Source organism: Amblyomma mixtum, chromosome 1, assembly GCF_055824585.1.
Source record: "Amblyomma mixtum isolate Tamu chromosome 1, ASM5582458v1, whole genome shotgun sequence".
Taxonomy (NCBI): Eukaryota; Metazoa; Arthropoda; class Arachnida; order Ixodida; family Ixodidae; genus Amblyomma; species Amblyomma mixtum.
The window spans coordinates 212,120,309-212,138,069 of NC_143012.1; the positions used below are offsets into that span (position 1 = coordinate 212,120,309).

A 17,761-nucleotide genomic window follows, 5' to 3' on the forward strand; every position below is an offset into this window, starting at 1 on the left:
TTGACAATCAGTAGTCGGTTCAACCAGCGAGAACTGTGTAACCACTACTATGACTGTCAGGACGCACCTCTGTCTCATGGCACATCCTGCTTGACAATCAGTAGTCGGTTCAACCAGCGAGAACTGTGTAACCACTACTATGACTGTCAGGACGCACCTCTGTCTCATGGCACATCCTGCTTGACAATCAGTAGTCGGTTCAACCAGCGAGAACTGCGTAACCACTACGATGACTCTCAGGACGCACCTCTGTCTCATGGCACATCCTGCTTGACAATCAGTAGGTTGGTTTATGGTTGGTTTATGGGGTTTAACGTCCCAAAGCGACTGAGGCTATGAGAGACGCCGTAGTGGAGGGCTCCGGAAATTTCGACCACCTGGGGTTCTTTAACGTGCACTGACATCGCACAGTACACGGGCCTCTAGAATTTCTCCTCCAAAGAAATTCCAGCCGCCGCGGCCGGGATCGAACCCGCGTCTTTCGGGTCAGCAGCCGAGCACCATAACCGCTGAGCCACCGCGGCTCAGTAGTCGGTTCAACCAGCGAGAACTGTGTAACCACTACGATGACTGTCAGGACGCACCTCTGTCTCATGGCACATCCTGCTTCACAGTCAGTAGTCGGTTCAACCAGGGAGAACTGTCTAACCACTACTATGACTGTCAGGACACACCTCTTTCTCACGGCACATCCTGCTTGACAATCAGCAGTCGGTTCAACCAGCGAGAACTGTGTAACCACTACGATGACTGTCAGAAACACCTCTATCTCATGGGTTGTCCTGTGTGATTAGCTCATGGTTGAGCAACTATGAACTGTAAGTTATTGTAACCTATGTTGATATCTTGTGTTCCCATCACCAGCCAGGTCACATCCAGTGGAGGACCACAGCCAGTTGTGACCTCTATTCCTGTCCTGTTCAAATCACGGGGAGGCTAATTTTTATACGCACCACATCTAGCGCTGGAAAAAATGCTGGTACTGTATTTTGAAAATGGCATGCAACATGTCTGCACTCCCTGAAGACTTGCCGCTGCAGACCATCAGACCTCGCCTAGTCGTTTGCTCTTTTGCAACAATATAGTTTTTCTTTCCGCCCTCCTGTTATGGCCTCGTAGGTGAGTATATGTGAGGTAAAATCATTATAGAGGGTATTTTTGCTATAAACTTATCACTTGTTTCATACAAATGCTTGAAAGCTACACAGCCCTCCTTGAGTTGGGTGTTTTCCTTAGCTGAAAAGGCGCTGAAGCACATTTGTGGATGAATGCATTCTAAATATGCTTGTAATTGATTTTCAAATGTAACCGTTGAGATCCCTGCTATATGAAACATGAAACAGTGTGTTTTCATTTCTTTCCGCTTTATATTTTCAAAAATGTGGGGCTTTTATATGTCCGTTGCAACGGCACTGTTGAGTTGTTTCTTTTTCCCCAAGTATAGCTTAGTTGGACATGCTGTACTTCTTATGCCTGCTCCTTTCTTCTGTTCTATAGCTGCGTCTTTTCTTTTGCTACTAGCCCGCTTGTGGCGTTCACTTTCCTTGGAAGCACAGTATCAATATACACTTTCAAGGGATATTCAACCTCACAGCTCACATTTTTCTGCTTGTGTGTAATGGATACAGCCTTCTGCTGGTAAGCTTTTTCTTCGTGAACTGCTGGTGACATCAAAACAAGCAGTGTATCATTGTTCCAGCAGCTTTGTATCACCCTGTATGGCGTAAGCAGAATATGTTTCCATCGTGCTCAGCAGGCTTTTATCCTAACTTATCTGCTCTCATTGTTACAGTGGCAGCAAATTACTTAGATGTATGTAAGGACTTTTCAGTCCACTTGCTATGTTTATGCACATATTTTCTTTCCTTTTCCGTTACTGCCCTCACATTTTTGTATGACGGGAGGTAAGCATATGTGTTTGTGTGTTACTGAAACACTAAGCCAATGGAAAGTAACTGCAATGGTTGAGCAGTAAAGAGCAAGCTAATACCCACTTTTGAGCACTGACATTTCCTGTCACTTCCTGAAAATAGACTCACATATGACATTGGTATGGACTTGTTTGCTTGCAGGCTGCCACCATGATGTGTGGGGGAGTTGTGCAAGGCATCTGAACGTGCTTAGCAGATGTTGCAATAAAATCGTCCTGTTTTTATAAGGAACATGCGTTTGTCTTTTGAAAATGCACATCAATGGAAGTGAATGAAGCCTTCTGCTTCTGCCTCTACCAGTGGCCAAGTGCATGTGTGGACAGTGCGATTTCACTAGCATTGTAGTGGCAAAGCATGCCCCCAAAATTATATGTCAATCACACACTGCAAGAAAAAAAGAATGCACGGATAACATTCTTGAAAGGTATATGGGAGCGTAGCTGGTGATATGCATGCGCGCAATGCAGCAAAAACAATGCCAGCATCTCTTGCCATTGTTTGCACTGCATGAAATACCAGTACTTTCCCTCAGCGGTGTGCAAACCACGGATACCGAAATCGTTAGAAATGCAATCAGTTGTCAGTCTCGGCTACAGGGTATTATGATTCAAAACTAGCTCTTGTAAATGGCGGTTTCCAGAAGAGCTGCTCCACAATAGTACAGCGACATTTGCTGCGCATGGCGCTGCACGAATGCGCGTGTAGTGTCTAGATAGGAGTAGGTGAGTTGCATAAATATGGAAGTCTGCTATGATGGGCTTGCTGCTCGCACCGCTGGCACTTGCCACGTGCCAGCGCAAGTGCCAATCTGCTCGCGGGTGCTCAAAAGCGGTGGTGTCCCTCATTGTTAGTCATGGCTGGAATTCCGCTCCGGTCAAGAATGGAGAAAATTGTGCTGCGGGCGTGCGGGGCAGCTTGGTGTATGCGAGTGAGAGGGGAGCTTGCGGAGCGGGCGAGCGTAGTGTATGTGTGTGTGAGAGAGAGAGAGCGCGGTCGCCCTCTCCCGAAGTGCGCGCCTCACGTGTCAGGTCGCCGGCGACTTTCGCGGTCCTTCCCACTGGCTGTATCGCCTCGCGTAATGGAAATACAAGCAGGTGGGAAGGTTTTCCCTCTCTCTCTACCCTTTGTTTTCCCCTTCACTGTCATCTCGCTTTCCATTTCCATCCCCCAGCTCAGGTGCTTCTAGACATGATAGCAGATGCCGGCGCTGGCAAGAATCCTTTTACCTTCTTTTTCATTTACAATAAAAGCCACTTACTACTACTACTCAGGATAGTTCCGTAAACACGAGGGGCCGAGAGCTTCTGGTGAAATTTATTGGAAACCGGTATGAAGTCCTTTGGCTGGGTGGTCTGTGGATGACATTGGTGAAAACATTTTGTCTAAGAGCGATTTTTTTCAGCAGATTTCGAAGCCCTCTCAGCAACACCATAAAGGACTTCAGGATAATTCAGCAAGGTTATGTGGGAAGTAGGTTTTAGATCGCGAATTGTTTTTTGACCTGGTTTACAAAGCGGGGAACATAATATGACGTTAGTGTCGATCCGTATTCACAAATTAGAAGAAATACCATAAATATTTTCAAAATGGTGCTCGTCTACCTGATAAACATTTACGACTAGATTTTCATTAGCGTGGTTATGAAAAAACCCTAATTGGAAGGGTCCGGAACTCTATTTTACCAGATCTGACGAACGCTTCAGCCTCTTGCCCAGGACGGTTCCTCATGCTTGTTTACAAAAAAGCATACAGCAGCAGCACGCTTGCATTGTCTTCGCATTCCGGCCTTGAAATAGCATTTGCCACAGCGGTTGCTTTTGTGTGCATGGTCATGAAACGTGAAAAAAATCTGCCATCATTTACACACACATCTATTTTCCTCAATATTTCATGACATTCTAAGATATTGGGAGTAGGCATTGCTCTGGCTGAATGTAACTTCTAAGTCAAAATGTTTGCTTGCACATGAATGAGCACATATAGTGATGGCTCTGCAAATAAAGTGTTCCCGCATGCGCGGTAATCTCTTCAGCTTCGCATATCTGTTTAGATCACTTTATGCTCGCATAAAGATTGTGTTTATTATTATTAGCGCAAAACGTAACAAAACCCCATTGTATTGGCCTCGAATTTCAAGTTGATTCACTTAGGACACACACTTTCTGTCACTTCCCCATGGAGGTAGTTTTCATTGACAATCTGCTCCACTGAGTGCACGTGATCAATTAGCAATTTTCGCTCCTTCAAGTTGACAGAAAAAAAAATGTTTTCACTATTTTCTGGGACACACATCTTAGGCTCTACATTTTTCTCACCTGAAAAAGAAAAAAAACGCGACTGCGCATACAGATTTGCAGGCAGGCCAACACGTGCAAAGAAAACTGGCTTCCTTCAAGACACGCCATCAACGCACGTGCTTCTGGTCCGAAGGGCAAAACATGCGCCGTACCGAGAAGGCTCACACTGGGAGAAGAAGGCTGCCTGGCGTTTCGAATCAGGGAACAAAGCTGGTGGGGGAGTGCTCGGCACCTGAAAAACCGGTTCAGAACCGAAATTCGACGATTTTGCCCATCGGGGCACACCTTTTTGACGTCACACTGTTTACATCAGGGAGAGGTCTATTATGAGGCACCGGCCGGATTCACTGCCGCCTGGAGCGCGCTCCTGCCACCCGGCCTAAGTCATTTAGCGCAAGCGTTTCCCCTCTTCTATCCTCTGAGGGCCGGCGAGGCGTCTCGAATCGGGGTAAAAAGGCGGCGAAGGAGCCCTCGGGACCAACAACACCGGCTCAGAACCAAAAGTTGTCACTTCTGCCAACCGGGCCACAACTTTTTGACGTCACGCTGTTTACAATAGGGAGGGGGTTTCACAGTTCTGCGAAGCTGATGTTTTGCGAAGGCGATTGACATGCGGCCGTTCCAATCCAAGGTTCTTCTGCAGCCAAGGCCAGGATAGAAAGAGGAGACAGACCTGTGTGCCTCTGCTGCGGGGAGTGGGTACAACTTGTCAGGGCGCACCCGCCCTGGGCGCAGTGGGGTTTGTAATAAAAATCTTTAGCGCGGCACCAACCCTTGCTCTCACCGTCGTGGTGAAGCGGTGCGTTGCGCGTTTCTTTCCAGGAACGACGCTTGCTCCGCCAACAACTGCGGGGGGTGGGGGGAACGTACACTGCCAGTAGCCTTTATGCGCTCGCAGTTACATGCGTGGTCCTGACAGTCAACAGACTCGAGCGACAAGACGCGGTCAGGTTCGCCAGCGTAGCCTTGTAAAGTGCATCGGGGAAGGCGTGTCCACAGATGACTCACCCCTTTCATTTCTGCCTATTGAAGCCAGCACTGCCCGTTACTGCTCTGGAGACCACCTGCACCCACAATTATAAATGCTTTTTGGCAGAAAACATTCAAGGGCGTTCAGGCAACCCTGCAAACGCGTTTCTGAAGAACGGCAGATTGGGCTACTTGGAGTTGATACATAGGGATTGAGTGGACAACAGCCCTGCCAGACACTGACACAGAATAAGATGAGACACACAGAAGGAGCCTCCTTGTACGTCGTCTTTTTCTCTGTGAGTGTCTGGTATCGCTGTTGGACCACTAACATAAAACGTGCTCCGCCTGGCGGCCGCTAGGAGGGTACGCTAATCGAAAACTTGGCATAATGCAATACAGTAAGTCGTTAGTACTGGCTCGAGTATCCGAACTGCTGACATGATAGTACCAACACAGCAGCTTTTTTTTTTCTCTGCCTGCTCATGGATACAGCTGCGGACATATAACAAGACGAAAATAGCTACACACACACAAATACGCGAAGCCTTGCGCGAGTGCGTTTGTTGAGTCCATGTGGAGAAAGAAAACAAAGCAGTGTGCAGGGGCGTTATTGTTCATTTCCCCTATCCCCCTAGCTGACAGAGTCCCATTATCTAAAAGCGACCGTCCACCCGGAAAGACGTGTAGTCGATTTTTTTTTTCGGCAACAGTGAAGAGAAATCAGGGCTGAGAGCCTACATGTTGCGCCGCCGGGGTGGGGGGTCTGTATGCGCTGCAGGAAATCCAGAAATCTGAGTTTACCGTAGGAACTTCGTCCAGCATACTTGTATACACGTGACGATAAAAAGTTATAATTTCTGAAAAGGAAGTGGCATCATGTTTGAGTTGTAATTGCTACATTTTGATAGTTTTCAAACGCAATTTAGTGACTTTTCAAAAATGGTTTACCGTGTATGATCGTACACGGCAAAGATATTTTGTGTGTTTGTGCGCGTGCGTGTTTGTGCGCGTGCGTGGGGGGAATCATACCCCTGTCACACGGGCAACTTTAGTGATACTTTCACGAAGCGCACTCCCCATGAACGAATGGCACTTTCATTGCGTTGTGACATGGCAAAAAGAGGTGCTATTTGGAAATGATGATAGTGACGATGGGTGTTGCAGGTAGTGACGATCGGTGCTGCAGCACATTGTGAAATTTAGTTTGTTTTCGCAAATACTTGCAAAATATGTCATAGCAGATGTAATTGCTTTCGCGTCTGATCGCATGCTGTTATCTAAGAAAGCATCACGAGCCTGAGATTAGCAATATCTCTGCTACACGGGCGTTTCAAATACCTTCCAACCGAGTGTCATTCGAGTCGGATGTCGCCTTGTGCAGCTGCACGAACTATTCAATGGCATTTGGCTGACATACTATCAAGTCAATGGAGCTCCGCGAAGGCATTCGAGATTTTGGAATCCCTTCGAGTCACGAACACGGCCCGCACTGACGTCGCCATCCCTTCGCTCCGCCAATAACACAGGGCGACTGCACACCAGTACTCCTTTTTACAGCGCTGTATGCAAACAGCTATGTTTGTTCGCGTGAGGTAAAACGAGAGCTACGCTTTTGTTTTATTAATCCTATTTGTGTACCTGTTGTTCCTTTGCTTGTTTATGCAGCGCGACAACTTTGTAGAAACCGCCGATGTGATCGCGCGCCTCGGAAACATTCGGTGGCCGGATTGCTGACATCGCGTAGGACCGACGCTTCTAATTGTCCCTGCTTTCTCCGATGTGATATTCAATTTTGAATCGATTTATCCTGAAGTACGTTCGATGGCGAAATAAAACGTCCTTATTCCTAATCCACAAGCGACGCCGGTGACTGCTGCTGGTTGCCCAAGAGCGCGGCAGTCTGGGTCCGACCAGAGCTTTCCTTTCATTGTATGTGCATCCTGCACTATGAAAATAGTCGATATTAGGTCACCGTTGTGAAAACTTCATTTGTTGGCCATTTGCATTCCCCAAAACGTGAATTCGCGTTCGACGGTTGCGGAAATTGCACACACGAAACCTGCGGAATCGTTAGACCTATCGCGAAAAGGGGTCGTCGTCACTAGCAGAGCGAGAGTAGCTCTATTCAGGTATGTACATTATATTTAGTTGCTGATTACCAAAAAAAAAGTTCGCACTAAGAACCAGAATAAAAAATAAAACTTTATTTACAGCGGAGCACGGCTGCTGAGACTACACACTCGCCTTGCCGGACCAAGTGTAGTGTGTTCGCCAAACTCACTGCTGGGCAAATGCGTTTTGGTACGAGGCTTTTGTCGCAAGCTTTCTGGCACGGGGTTTTTGACACACGAGGTTTATGTAGTATGGGACATACACTGCAAGGGCGTTTGTCACGCAGGGCTAACAAGGCAGAGCTTTGGAAACGGGTGTTCTGCACTCGAATCAAACATGCTGTATCAGCAGGAGATATGTTACAATTTCCAATTAGCGACTTGGAAGACGTCCTTTTAGTGCGAGTGTAAAGCGTGTCATAAGCATGATGGAGATGCGCGATTGTTGTCAGTGCACCACCTAGTACCTGCTCCCAGTATAGGCCACGCCGCCACAGTGAAGGCGCTTTAGCTCTGCAGGGTACGTAACCGGCGTTTGGATTCTTGCAGATTCACTAAGAAGGTTTTTGTATGATGTTGTATCATCCTCATTTATAAACAACGCAGCCAGCCCTGACTGAAACAGGAAAGCAGAAGTACAGTCGTGATTAGCATTAGATTAGCACCAGTGAAGTTTTTATCTCGCAACGACAAAAGCAGCGCACGTGTTCACACAATCGTAACAGGATGCAGAGAACCGTGTAGGTCATTTCGAAAAACCTGACATTTATTCTTTATCGTAAGCGTCGCTCACAACGTTTCCCCAACGGAATGTACAAGCTGTGCAGCGCTCGCGTCATGTGCAGCGAGGTAGCTTAGTTTGCGGCTTTTCCTCTACTACAGTTGTGGAATTGCATGAAAATTGGTTACTGTTTCTAAAAACGCTTTCGGCAACCTTCGCAGCTGCAGGGCAACCAGCTCTGTCAAAGCGTGCTGCATGCCCATGCAAAATGCGTGGACATCCAGCCTCCGACATAATCGTCAGATATTCCAGGAGGCGAGGACCCGGTGCAGCTGTGCCGGCTTTACTGAGTCGGACAGGTAGCGAATACTTGGGACGAAAGATGGTTACCATGTTGAGTCGAGGAAGCGATACCCAGAAAACGTGTGAGGTCAGAAAAATTGCTACGCGTTCACATAACGAATAGGATGGCAGAATGGACCATTGTACGGAAAAAGAAAATGAACTGAAAGGGACAGGGGACGCTGGAGGAATGAACAGCAAGGAGTAGGTGGTGTAATGCCCTGTCTGATGCGTGGTATACTGAAACCCCCAAGTAAGGCAGCGAAGCACCCATGTACGTTTTTCTTTTTTGCGGTGCGTGGTCAGAGGGGCTCAGCATGGTTGCAAATTTTTGCAAGCCTGCAGACCTAGTTATCAGTGCAGCGATTCGTTATGATTGTACAATACCCAACATAATAAGTATGAGCCAATGAAGTTAGCTTTTATACCCGGCGTCAAACGTTTTGTGAAGCCTATATTCGAGTAAACAAGCCACGTGTTGATACGAAAAATTGAAGATGGCATCACGCCTGCCTGCAGGCATGTGCTATTTGTTGATCTTGCATCTACGTTAGCGCACACAGCAGCTTACCCACTTTCCCCGCTTTTCGGTTACTGAAGTTTTCCTTTACAAAAGCACTGGCTTCCCTGCGCGACGCCCATTGCAGTGCATGGTCACTTTAGATAATGGGACATTTTGCACCCTGCAAAACTGCAAGATGAATGGAACATTTGCGGAAATCTGTAAGTGAGCTTTCGGGAAGGCTTGTTTTAGAAGGTCTCGTTCCTGGAAGACACTCTCGCATTCTTTGTGGAAACGAACAGAGCCATGCTTCCGGTGATGAAAAACCTTTGAAATGTCGCCATGTGACTTCGCGAGTACTCCTAGGGAGCTGTCGAGAAAGTACAGGGTTGTCCACTCTTAGTTAGAAGGCCGCACTCTTCAGAGGGCCACCGCGTGCGACACAGTCGCTCACCACAGCAAAGTGGCGCAGAAGAAGGATTTTTTTTTTTAAATAAACCACTACCACCACCCTCCAAAGAGGACGGCCACGCGCTAGCGCATTCTAAGTAAGAGTGGACGACCTTCTGTAGCTAGGCAGCAGGGGCTAGGCAGGAAATGAAAAGAAACTTGTCCACTTTCGGGTCTGAAAAAAATTTGCAGGTGTCGAGCGATCCTCCGCGGCCTTTATCCCCGAGAGACGCCTCGCAGCCTTTCCTTTCCTGGTAAGAGCCTTCTTGGTACAGCGCCAGTTTTGTCCACGAGACGGGAAACACCTGCGCTGATGACGTAAGCTGAGAGAGGTCGCCGGGTGCACCCATCAGTATAAATTACGGGCCAGCAGCGTAGCAACCGCATTGCGACCCGTCGTCCCGTCACAAGGATCCTCGATCATCAGCAGTAAGTATTGCTTTTTCCATATACTCGCGGCATAACTGGGGATTCCCTAAAAGTATTTTTTTTTTCTTTTTGATTCAGATGTTTCAAAACCAACCTGCGAAAATTTACGAGCATTAGCTCATTGGGGACAGCATGCTCCTGCGGTTGGCGGAGCGTGCTTCTGGACTTCCGCGAAGCCAGATCGGTAAGTTTGGCCGTAGAAGCAAATATGGTTCATTTTTTGAAACTGCAGTGCCTAACTGCTCGTAAATTTCGCCGCGCAGAAAGTCCTACCCTAATGCCGGGAGGGACTGCGGCAACTCTGCTCGGGAGACTACGCAGGGTGGCTCACGTGGAGCCCATGGTCGCCGTCCTGGTTGGCACCAACGACCTTACCAGGGTACGCTTGTTTACGGCATCGGCATTATGCGTGCAAACTCATTTCCCTGTTTTTTTTTTCTTGCAGGCGCGTACCATGGTCGACGCAAGGCAGCTCGTGGCCACCCTGCGGGAGATTGTGGAGTGGCTGCGCGGGCGCTGTGCCGTGGTTGTTTTGCTCACGCTACCACCCGTCGCCCGTGCAGCCCACAACAGCACCCACTGGCGCATTTTGAAAGTAGTCAACACGTGGATTACTCAACAGAACCACGGTAAGTTAGTTCGTAACGTAGTCTATAAAATATAATGATTGCTTTCATTTCTACGCAGACAATGTGGTGCCAGTGCAGATAGACCGCCTGTTCATACTGCGGAAAAATCGCGTGAAATACTGTTTTTATGAAAGGTAAGTAAATATGCCAACATTTTCCGCTCAAAATAACGACTGTTATTTCTTTTAGGAGGATAGGAGTGGCCAGGCGGCAGGATTGCGTCCACTGGAGCGCGTCGGGCATGGACGCAGTCCTGGAGCTTCTGGCGGAAGTGATCGCCTAACGCGAACTGCACAGAATGACCTTCTCCCAAAGGAAGGTAGGCAGCAAGTAGTGAGCTACTTCGAAGACGACGACCTATGGCTTCTTCATGGTGGTAAAAAAGACGGATTTGTGGTGATGACCACCCAAACCTACAACAAAGGGCCGCCTTTTTGTTTTAGGTTGGGGCTGTCATCTCCACGAATCGTCTTGTTTATCACCATAAAAAAGTCATAGGTCGTCGTCTTCGAAGTAGCTTACAACTACTCCCTGCCTACCGTCCTTTTGGGAGAAAGCCAGTCTATGACAGCCCCAAACTATAAAACAAAAAGGAGCTAGTGCGCTCCATATCCTTACACAGGCCTATCGTTGTGGTGTTCACTCTGCAGGCTTGTCTGCTCACCTGAACGAAGTTTTTCTGTAGCGCGGATTCGTTGTGATGACAGCCCCAACCTCCAAAAAAAAGGGGTCCCTATAGGCCTCCTATAGGGAGGCCTTTTTGTTGGCGGTTGGGGCTGTCATCACAACGAATCCGCGCTATAGAAAAACTTCGTTCAGGTGAGCAGACAAGCCTGCACAGTGAACACCATAACGATAGGCCTGTGTAAGGATATGAAGCCCAAGCAAGTGCAAGAAGGGTCATTTAGAGGTAACGCATATGCCCGATGTGCTTTTCAGATGTATTGTTACCGAGAGCCATTCATGTCAACCGCAATTTAGCCGTGTTCTTCCCTTCGCTACCAAGGATGTGACAGATGTGACACCTTTTTTGAGAAAGCAGACGGACGTTGGGTTTTTATTTTCAATTGATGTTGAAGGTTTATTATAGTCTGTGCCACGCGCAGAACTGCCTGAGGCAGTATGCGCGAGTGTACTGATTTCAATGGGTTAGTGTGCAAAGATTCTTGTTGTGCTTAGCTCCACTGTTGTTTCTTTTGGAACAAACATGTTTGTTCCTGGTGTTGCACCGGTGCTATGCAATATATTTTTATCTTCCATTGACCGTGCCTTAGCACCTTCTGCTGACGACGGCTCTGTCCTGCGAATATGTAGAGTGTTGACGAGGTAACCGCACCTTGACGCATGCTAGCACTGTATAAGGAATCTTATCCCTGCTTAGACAACTAGGGAAAAGCCTTGCTTTTACACAGCCTGAAAAATATTGCGGCCAGGTATGGCGTGCCTGTTGTTTTCTCGGCCACGAGACAGCTCAGCGGTTTGTGCACACGTAATGGGTGAAGAAAAAAGCACCAGTGCGAAAAGAGGCATGGTGAATGCTTTGCAGATTGTGCAGTTGGTGTGGTATATGAAATTCGCAGCATGAGAGCACTCAAAATCGCTAGAAAAGGGAACTGGATCTAATTTACCTCTTCACTGCGCAGAGTGGAAATGGGAGCCGGCACTTGACAGTATCAAGGTTCTTGGCAGGAGTCGCGAATAAGACAGCGCGCGAGGTTCTTTGGGGCTTTTCTCATTGCAAAGAAAGGAGCCGCATGTTGTAGTGATTGTTCTGCTGCATTATATGTTTTTTCATAATCACCAGGCCTTGATAGCAAATGACTTCTAATAAAGAAGTCCTTTCTGCGTGTTGTGGATTTACTGCTATGCGCTGAACGCGTTCTGTCGCTTTTGTTGTTTCTTGTTCTTTTTGACGATTTATTGTATATCACTGTATTTTGCAATGATTTTCTGACGCTGCTTCTGCAAAGATACTTTTGTACAATAAGCAGGAAACCGGAACTTGGAGATAGACGGTCAGATTGAAGATGCTGAAGTCGTTGCAAACTGTGATTCCACGAAGGAGGGTTGATGTGATAGCAGTTGTGCGCGGATCGTGTGACTGAGTGCCCTGTATATATTTGAGCCCCAGACTTGCGAATAAACAATTGGTAGTCCAGCCACTTTATTGTCTGTTTCTCTTTTCCGATTTTTATATTTTTGGATGGTTATTTATTTCTCATAATAAAGAGTTTTAGTTGTTGCAGTTTTTGTGTTACGCAGGAGTGCTGAAGCGGGCACAGCTCTCATCATGAGAAATTAGTTGCTAAGTTGAGCTTTGCGTTTCGAGTAGACATGTAGTATGCAGTCTTCCTCGACTAGCCTGGCTTCCAGGACTATTCAGGATTTGAGGGCTCTAGGAGGCTCGTTTGTGGCGACCCTGTATCCCGGTAGCCGATCATCGTGCACATCGTACAAAAAATGAGGGTGCCAACAGGGGTGCCCTAACAGTGCTCATTTCTTCAGAAGGCATCAACTGGAGGGTACTGACAAACTATGCCCCTCGTGTGCCTCTGGAGTGGATGCCATTATCAAATTTTCTGGGCAAGTGGCTTATCACGCTTTTGTCACGTAAATAACCTTTATAACAACTATACAGTCAGGTGTGGCTGAAGAAGCAGGTTCGACATCCGTGCGCGTGGTTGGTAGATGATATCTTTTCAAAATGTTGATATGATCTGTTTAGACTTATGCCTTCGCTCCACTGTTGTTTTTTTTTTTTGGAACAGACATGTTTCTTCAGAAAAATAGTTGCCGCTACGGATATCGAGTATGCTGCTGTGCCGGCCCAAGATGGCTCGCACTTGACATTAGAGACTCCGGCGTACCGCGTGTCGCTGCCAAGGCGCAGGGGTTAGCGCATCAGGTGACTGCAACACTTCGCGAAAAAGTAAAAAAAAGAAAACCGTACTGCCAGTTGGCGTATTTTTTTCTCGCTTCCTGGGTATTTTTTCGCGCAGTTTTTTGAACACGATCGACGAAATAAGTGTTACTGCAAAATTTGCAGTTGGACCCTTGAGGCCTCTTACTCAAGCGCTTTTTTGAACGTACTATCACGATCAAAAGAAATGCCGTCAGAGTGCAGGTCGAGCTGAGTATTCGAAAGAGCAACTTTTGAGAAGGAAAACCGAGACTCCTCTACTCTCTTCCTCGATTTTTTTTCCCATTCCCTCAAAATGCGGACTGAACTCGACTTCTGTCGGGCTCATGTATCCACGGGACGAATGCCCTGTGTTGGCTGACGCTCTGACAACCGGTGCCGTTGCGCAGTTTCCGCAGCTATTCTAAAAAAAAAAATTTTTTTTTTTCAGCGAGAGAGCTACCGGGCGCTCCGTGTTAGAAGGAGCACAGGGAACGCTGTTAGTAGCGAGACGGGAGGCGGCCAGGCCGCCATATATTTCGCATCGGCTCCTGGACAATGCAGACCACTGGGAGGCCAGATCTGCGAATTTCCGCTACCTATCGCCGAAATTCACTAATTGTGCAAGGATCGATTCGCCCCAGACCTCAGCGTGAGCACAAAATGTTTTCTTATGCTAGAGCAAACGAAACAAACAGAGCAGCAGAAGCGATTTCAGTAGAAAAGTGACGTGAAAGCAAAAGTCCACTTATTTTGCGGACATCAGCTAGAGGACTACCACGGTGCGTATAGCTCTGACTTCCCGCATTCCCCGGAATGGAGAAAAAATGAGCCTTTTACTATACAAATTTACTACACAAACAGTGCCAGTACAAAAAGATGGGAGGGGGGCGGGGTAGTGCAATATCCACATTCGATCGCTTATTTTCTAGACAGATGCTGCCGCACGCTCACATCCGTGTTCACAAGACAGCAGGGAATTAGAACTGTTGGTTCTGGTCACTAACGATATCACAAAAGCAGGAACGTTGCCTCGTGTGGCAACAAAATGCAGTTCCAATGAATGGATGGAAATGCTATGCTAAGGCCACAGTAGGGAGAAACCCGACGCGATTGTAATGAGTACTTATTAGCTCTTGCCAGCTATGTCCCGCAGTCTCCAGTCGAAGTTTCGCAGCCAGTGTTTCCTTTTCGTTTTTCAAACCTTGGTGGTGGTAGTAGTTTATTTGACAATAAAAAGTGAACGAAAAGAATGTTGCCGGCTGCGGTGCGCTTTCGGGATTTTTGTTATCATACACGGATGCGCGGGCGGAAAAAAAGAAAATCAGCATTACTTGCAACGTATCTCAACGTCACAGACTACCTCTCCGCAGCTACTGACCCAACGACTTGAACGCAATATGTTTGTACCATTCTGATATGCCTTATTCTGCCCATTTTCTCTTATTTACTGTTACCATATCAGCTGTCTCTTAGAATTCTACATAGCACTGGCAGTGTGTGAGTAAACAATAAAAACACTCGCCATGCTTCGAAATCTCGGGTTGATGTTTCACTGCTGGTGTTTTTCCTGGAATTGCGAAATAAACGTTTGTATGGTGAACAGGAATCAATAGCACACAAGCTACGCGCCACGCGCCTTTGACCGCAGAAAAGGCTTTGACAACACACATGGCAACAACCCTTTGAAACCAAGAGGTCATCTACTATTCCGCTGCATCCATTTCGACATCATCCATAGTTTTACGAAGGCCATAGCCCATAGATGTCTTGTGGCCCTTTGTTATGGATGCCAGTGGAACCTACGAAGCTTTATTTTGTAATATTGCTTGCCGTGGCTGCCGCTGCTAGTCATCAAAATATTTGTCAGGGTCGTGAGAAAAGAATAACTATAAAACAACGTGTACAACTCTGGAAAAAATGGAAACAAAATATAATTTCTGTAAATGTCACAGATATAGAGACTTCGTGTTCAGGAAAGTAAAAACAGCGCTAAATTCTACACAAAACACACAGAAAGACGGACAGGACGGGCGCTGACTAAACTGAACACAATGTCACATCAACTAGCCCCGCAAAAGGTCACATTCGAAATAGTGCCTCCTAAAAAAGAATCGCCAGACACCATGGCAGGGCCGCCAAGGGGTGGGTAGGGACGAAAGAAGCAGTACCCGTGTGCCAAACACGTTCGAGCGCGGTCGTCATTGTCATGGCGTTTATCCCCCTCCGTGACTAACCGCCTCCTTCTGCCACAACGCGAGGGAGAGGAGGTCAAGGTAACGCAGAGAGGAGGACCAGACCGTCTCGAAGGAGCGCTTTTTCGCTTCCACGGAGAAGTGGAGCCGCCCTGGTGGTTGAACTAACGTCTTGTCCAAGATGGCCGCCGTGGTACCCCCGCCTTAAGGCTATCTGGCAAAAAACCATCTTGTACAAACGCCAAAAAAGGGTTGTATGGCATGTTAGGTTTCACGCCGTGAAACAGCGCTTGAGCTATGAGGGACGCCTTAGTGAAGCCTCCCGAAATATTATCGGTAGATAAGAGTTTTCAACCGTTTACTAATATCGCACAGAACATTGGGGATTTTTGCATGGACCCATTCAGAATGCAGCATAGATTAGTCTATGGGGAAGCAGCATTCATTCATATTACCTATATTTGCCGTCAAAACCCGAGCACGCATAACAGGATAAAATCTGCAATCCATTCGCACAAGCACGCACATTCTGGGCGCCAAGACATCAAAACAAAAATCAGATCGCGGGAGCGATGACAGCTGTCTCTCTTGGTGCTGGGAAACATCGCAAACATGACCGCTACCAGAACGACAGCTGTGGAGAGCACGTTGAGCGCCTACATTAGCTGTACGAAGCAGTTAGGGAACTTGGCGCTTCCTGTCGTCTCGACTTCGAACCAAGGGCGAGGATGACTGAAGACATCGTATCAAGCATAGGCACGCTGAAAGCCAGAGTGCTTGGCTAGATCTTATTTCATCATGTTTTCCCAGCGAAGCATGCTGCTTCCTGCCGATAAAGAGATATTACTTCCGGGTGGTCAGTGCAAGGAGCCATGTTACTGGGGTGTTGGTGAAATGAAGTTCTAATTTTTCCTCGCTCGATCAGTGGGTCAGCGGTTGGTAGCTCACAGAGCATCGGGGGAGCTCTAGTTCACCGCTACGTCAAGGCAACAGTAACTGCAACAACATCGACTGCCGTGCCCAGCCAAAATATCTGTGCGCTGGCAGTTGAGGAATTTATTGTTTGCTACATCTCATTCACAAAATTGAGGCAGTACTCACATGAATTTAAAGAAAATCAGGCAGGTGATGTCCATCATCCGAACAGTAAGCCACCGCGGAGGTGACTAAAAGATTCGGACGCTATAAGAATCATACAAGCACTAACAGTAAACAAGTTTACTTTTCACATTGTGTACCACACTTTCACTCAGACCGAAATCTACCATTTTGAAACACCCATACGAACTACGGTAAAGATAGCAACTTTGTAATTCATTTATGCATCGACAACATACCTACTGCAACTATCATAAGATAATATTATACAAGAATTCGTAGCGGCGCCTAGAGCTAGCCAAGTTGAACGACGAAGGCGCACATAAACATTTAGAGCCGCCGTACATCACTTGGAATTTCCACTGCCGCAAAAGCCATGACCTAAGCCAGCTCCGACCGCCTCCGACACCAGAGGTCGCCTGAAGATCACCCCTCTGCACGTCGCATGCACCCCGAGTACAACGTGGAGAGACGTGCGACCAGAGTTCGAGTTGCCGTGCTCCTACAGCCAATATCAAAAAACACTATATACGGACGCATTCAGATATCTCGCAAGATGGGCCATGGTGGTAGCTTTAGCAAACTAAGCAGGCCAAACAGTATTGACAGGTGTGGTCGAAACACACAAGTGTTCGGAGACGCGAGAGTGCCCCTTAGCGCTGGAAATTCCTCAGGTGACAGGTGCATCACTAAATATCATCATGGATTTCATGATGATGTGGTCCATCCAGGCCTCCTTTCAATACCTGATGTTTTGAAAAAGCTTCGCGACTTGTCTCTGAAAGACACCTTCATTCATTCGTTCGGTGGGAGAGGGCGCTAACTTGACCAGCTGACTTCATCTAGCACTTTCCCGCAGCTAAAGGCTCCGCCTTAAGATAAGATGTCAGCAGCATATTAGACCACTTCACAAACCGCGTCATCAATGTACAGTTTAAAGAAAGCCTGCTTCCCATTCGATTCCTATGTCCCCAACCCCTTGCGAAATAAAGTAATCACTGCGCGCGACATCGCCTTTGGGCGCGCTGTGCACTTGGAAAAAAGGTAGTGGTACTTACTAACCTTTGGGGTAGTAACTGGTTGTCACATATGTTACTACCCGGTCAGTAACTGCAGGTAGTAACGGGAAGGTAGTAACGACCGCTACCTGCACTTAGTAACGGGAATCTAGTAGTATTTACAAAG

General features: G+C 47.3%; 1 protein-coding gene across 1 annotated transcript; it reads left to right on the forward strand.

Annotated features, from left to right (window-relative positions):
• Nucleotides 1-9,892: 9,892 nt before the first annotated feature.
• Nucleotides 9,893-10,667, forward strand: LOC149370788 (uncharacterized). Its single transcript, XM_089584059.1, has 5 exons — nucleotides 9,893-9,939; nucleotides 10,019-10,134; nucleotides 10,201-10,384; nucleotides 10,443-10,518; nucleotides 10,574-10,667. Exons 2-5 carry the CDS (start codon nucleotides 10,033-10,035, stop codon nucleotides 10,665-10,667), a joined length of 456 nt encoding a protein of 151 aa, XP_089440185.1. The 5' UTR covers nucleotides 9,893-9,939; nucleotides 10,019-10,032.
• Nucleotides 10,668-17,761: the final 7,094 nt, after the last annotated feature.

Excerpts from the sequence above, each read along its gene's own strand:
- LOC149370788 (XM_089584059.1), top strand. The coding sequence starts at position 10,033 with ATGCCGGGAGGGACTGCGGCAACTCTGCTCGGGAGACTACGCAGGGTG. Across the intron at positions 10,385-10,442 it reads GATTACTCAACAGAACCACG|ACAATGTGGTGCCAGTGCAG; the intron begins GTAAGTTAGTTC and ends ATTTCTACGCAG. Across the intron at positions 10,519-10,573 it reads AAATACTGTTTTTATGAAAG|GAGGATAGGAGTGGCCAGGC; the intron begins GTAAGTAAATAT and ends TATTTCTTTTAG.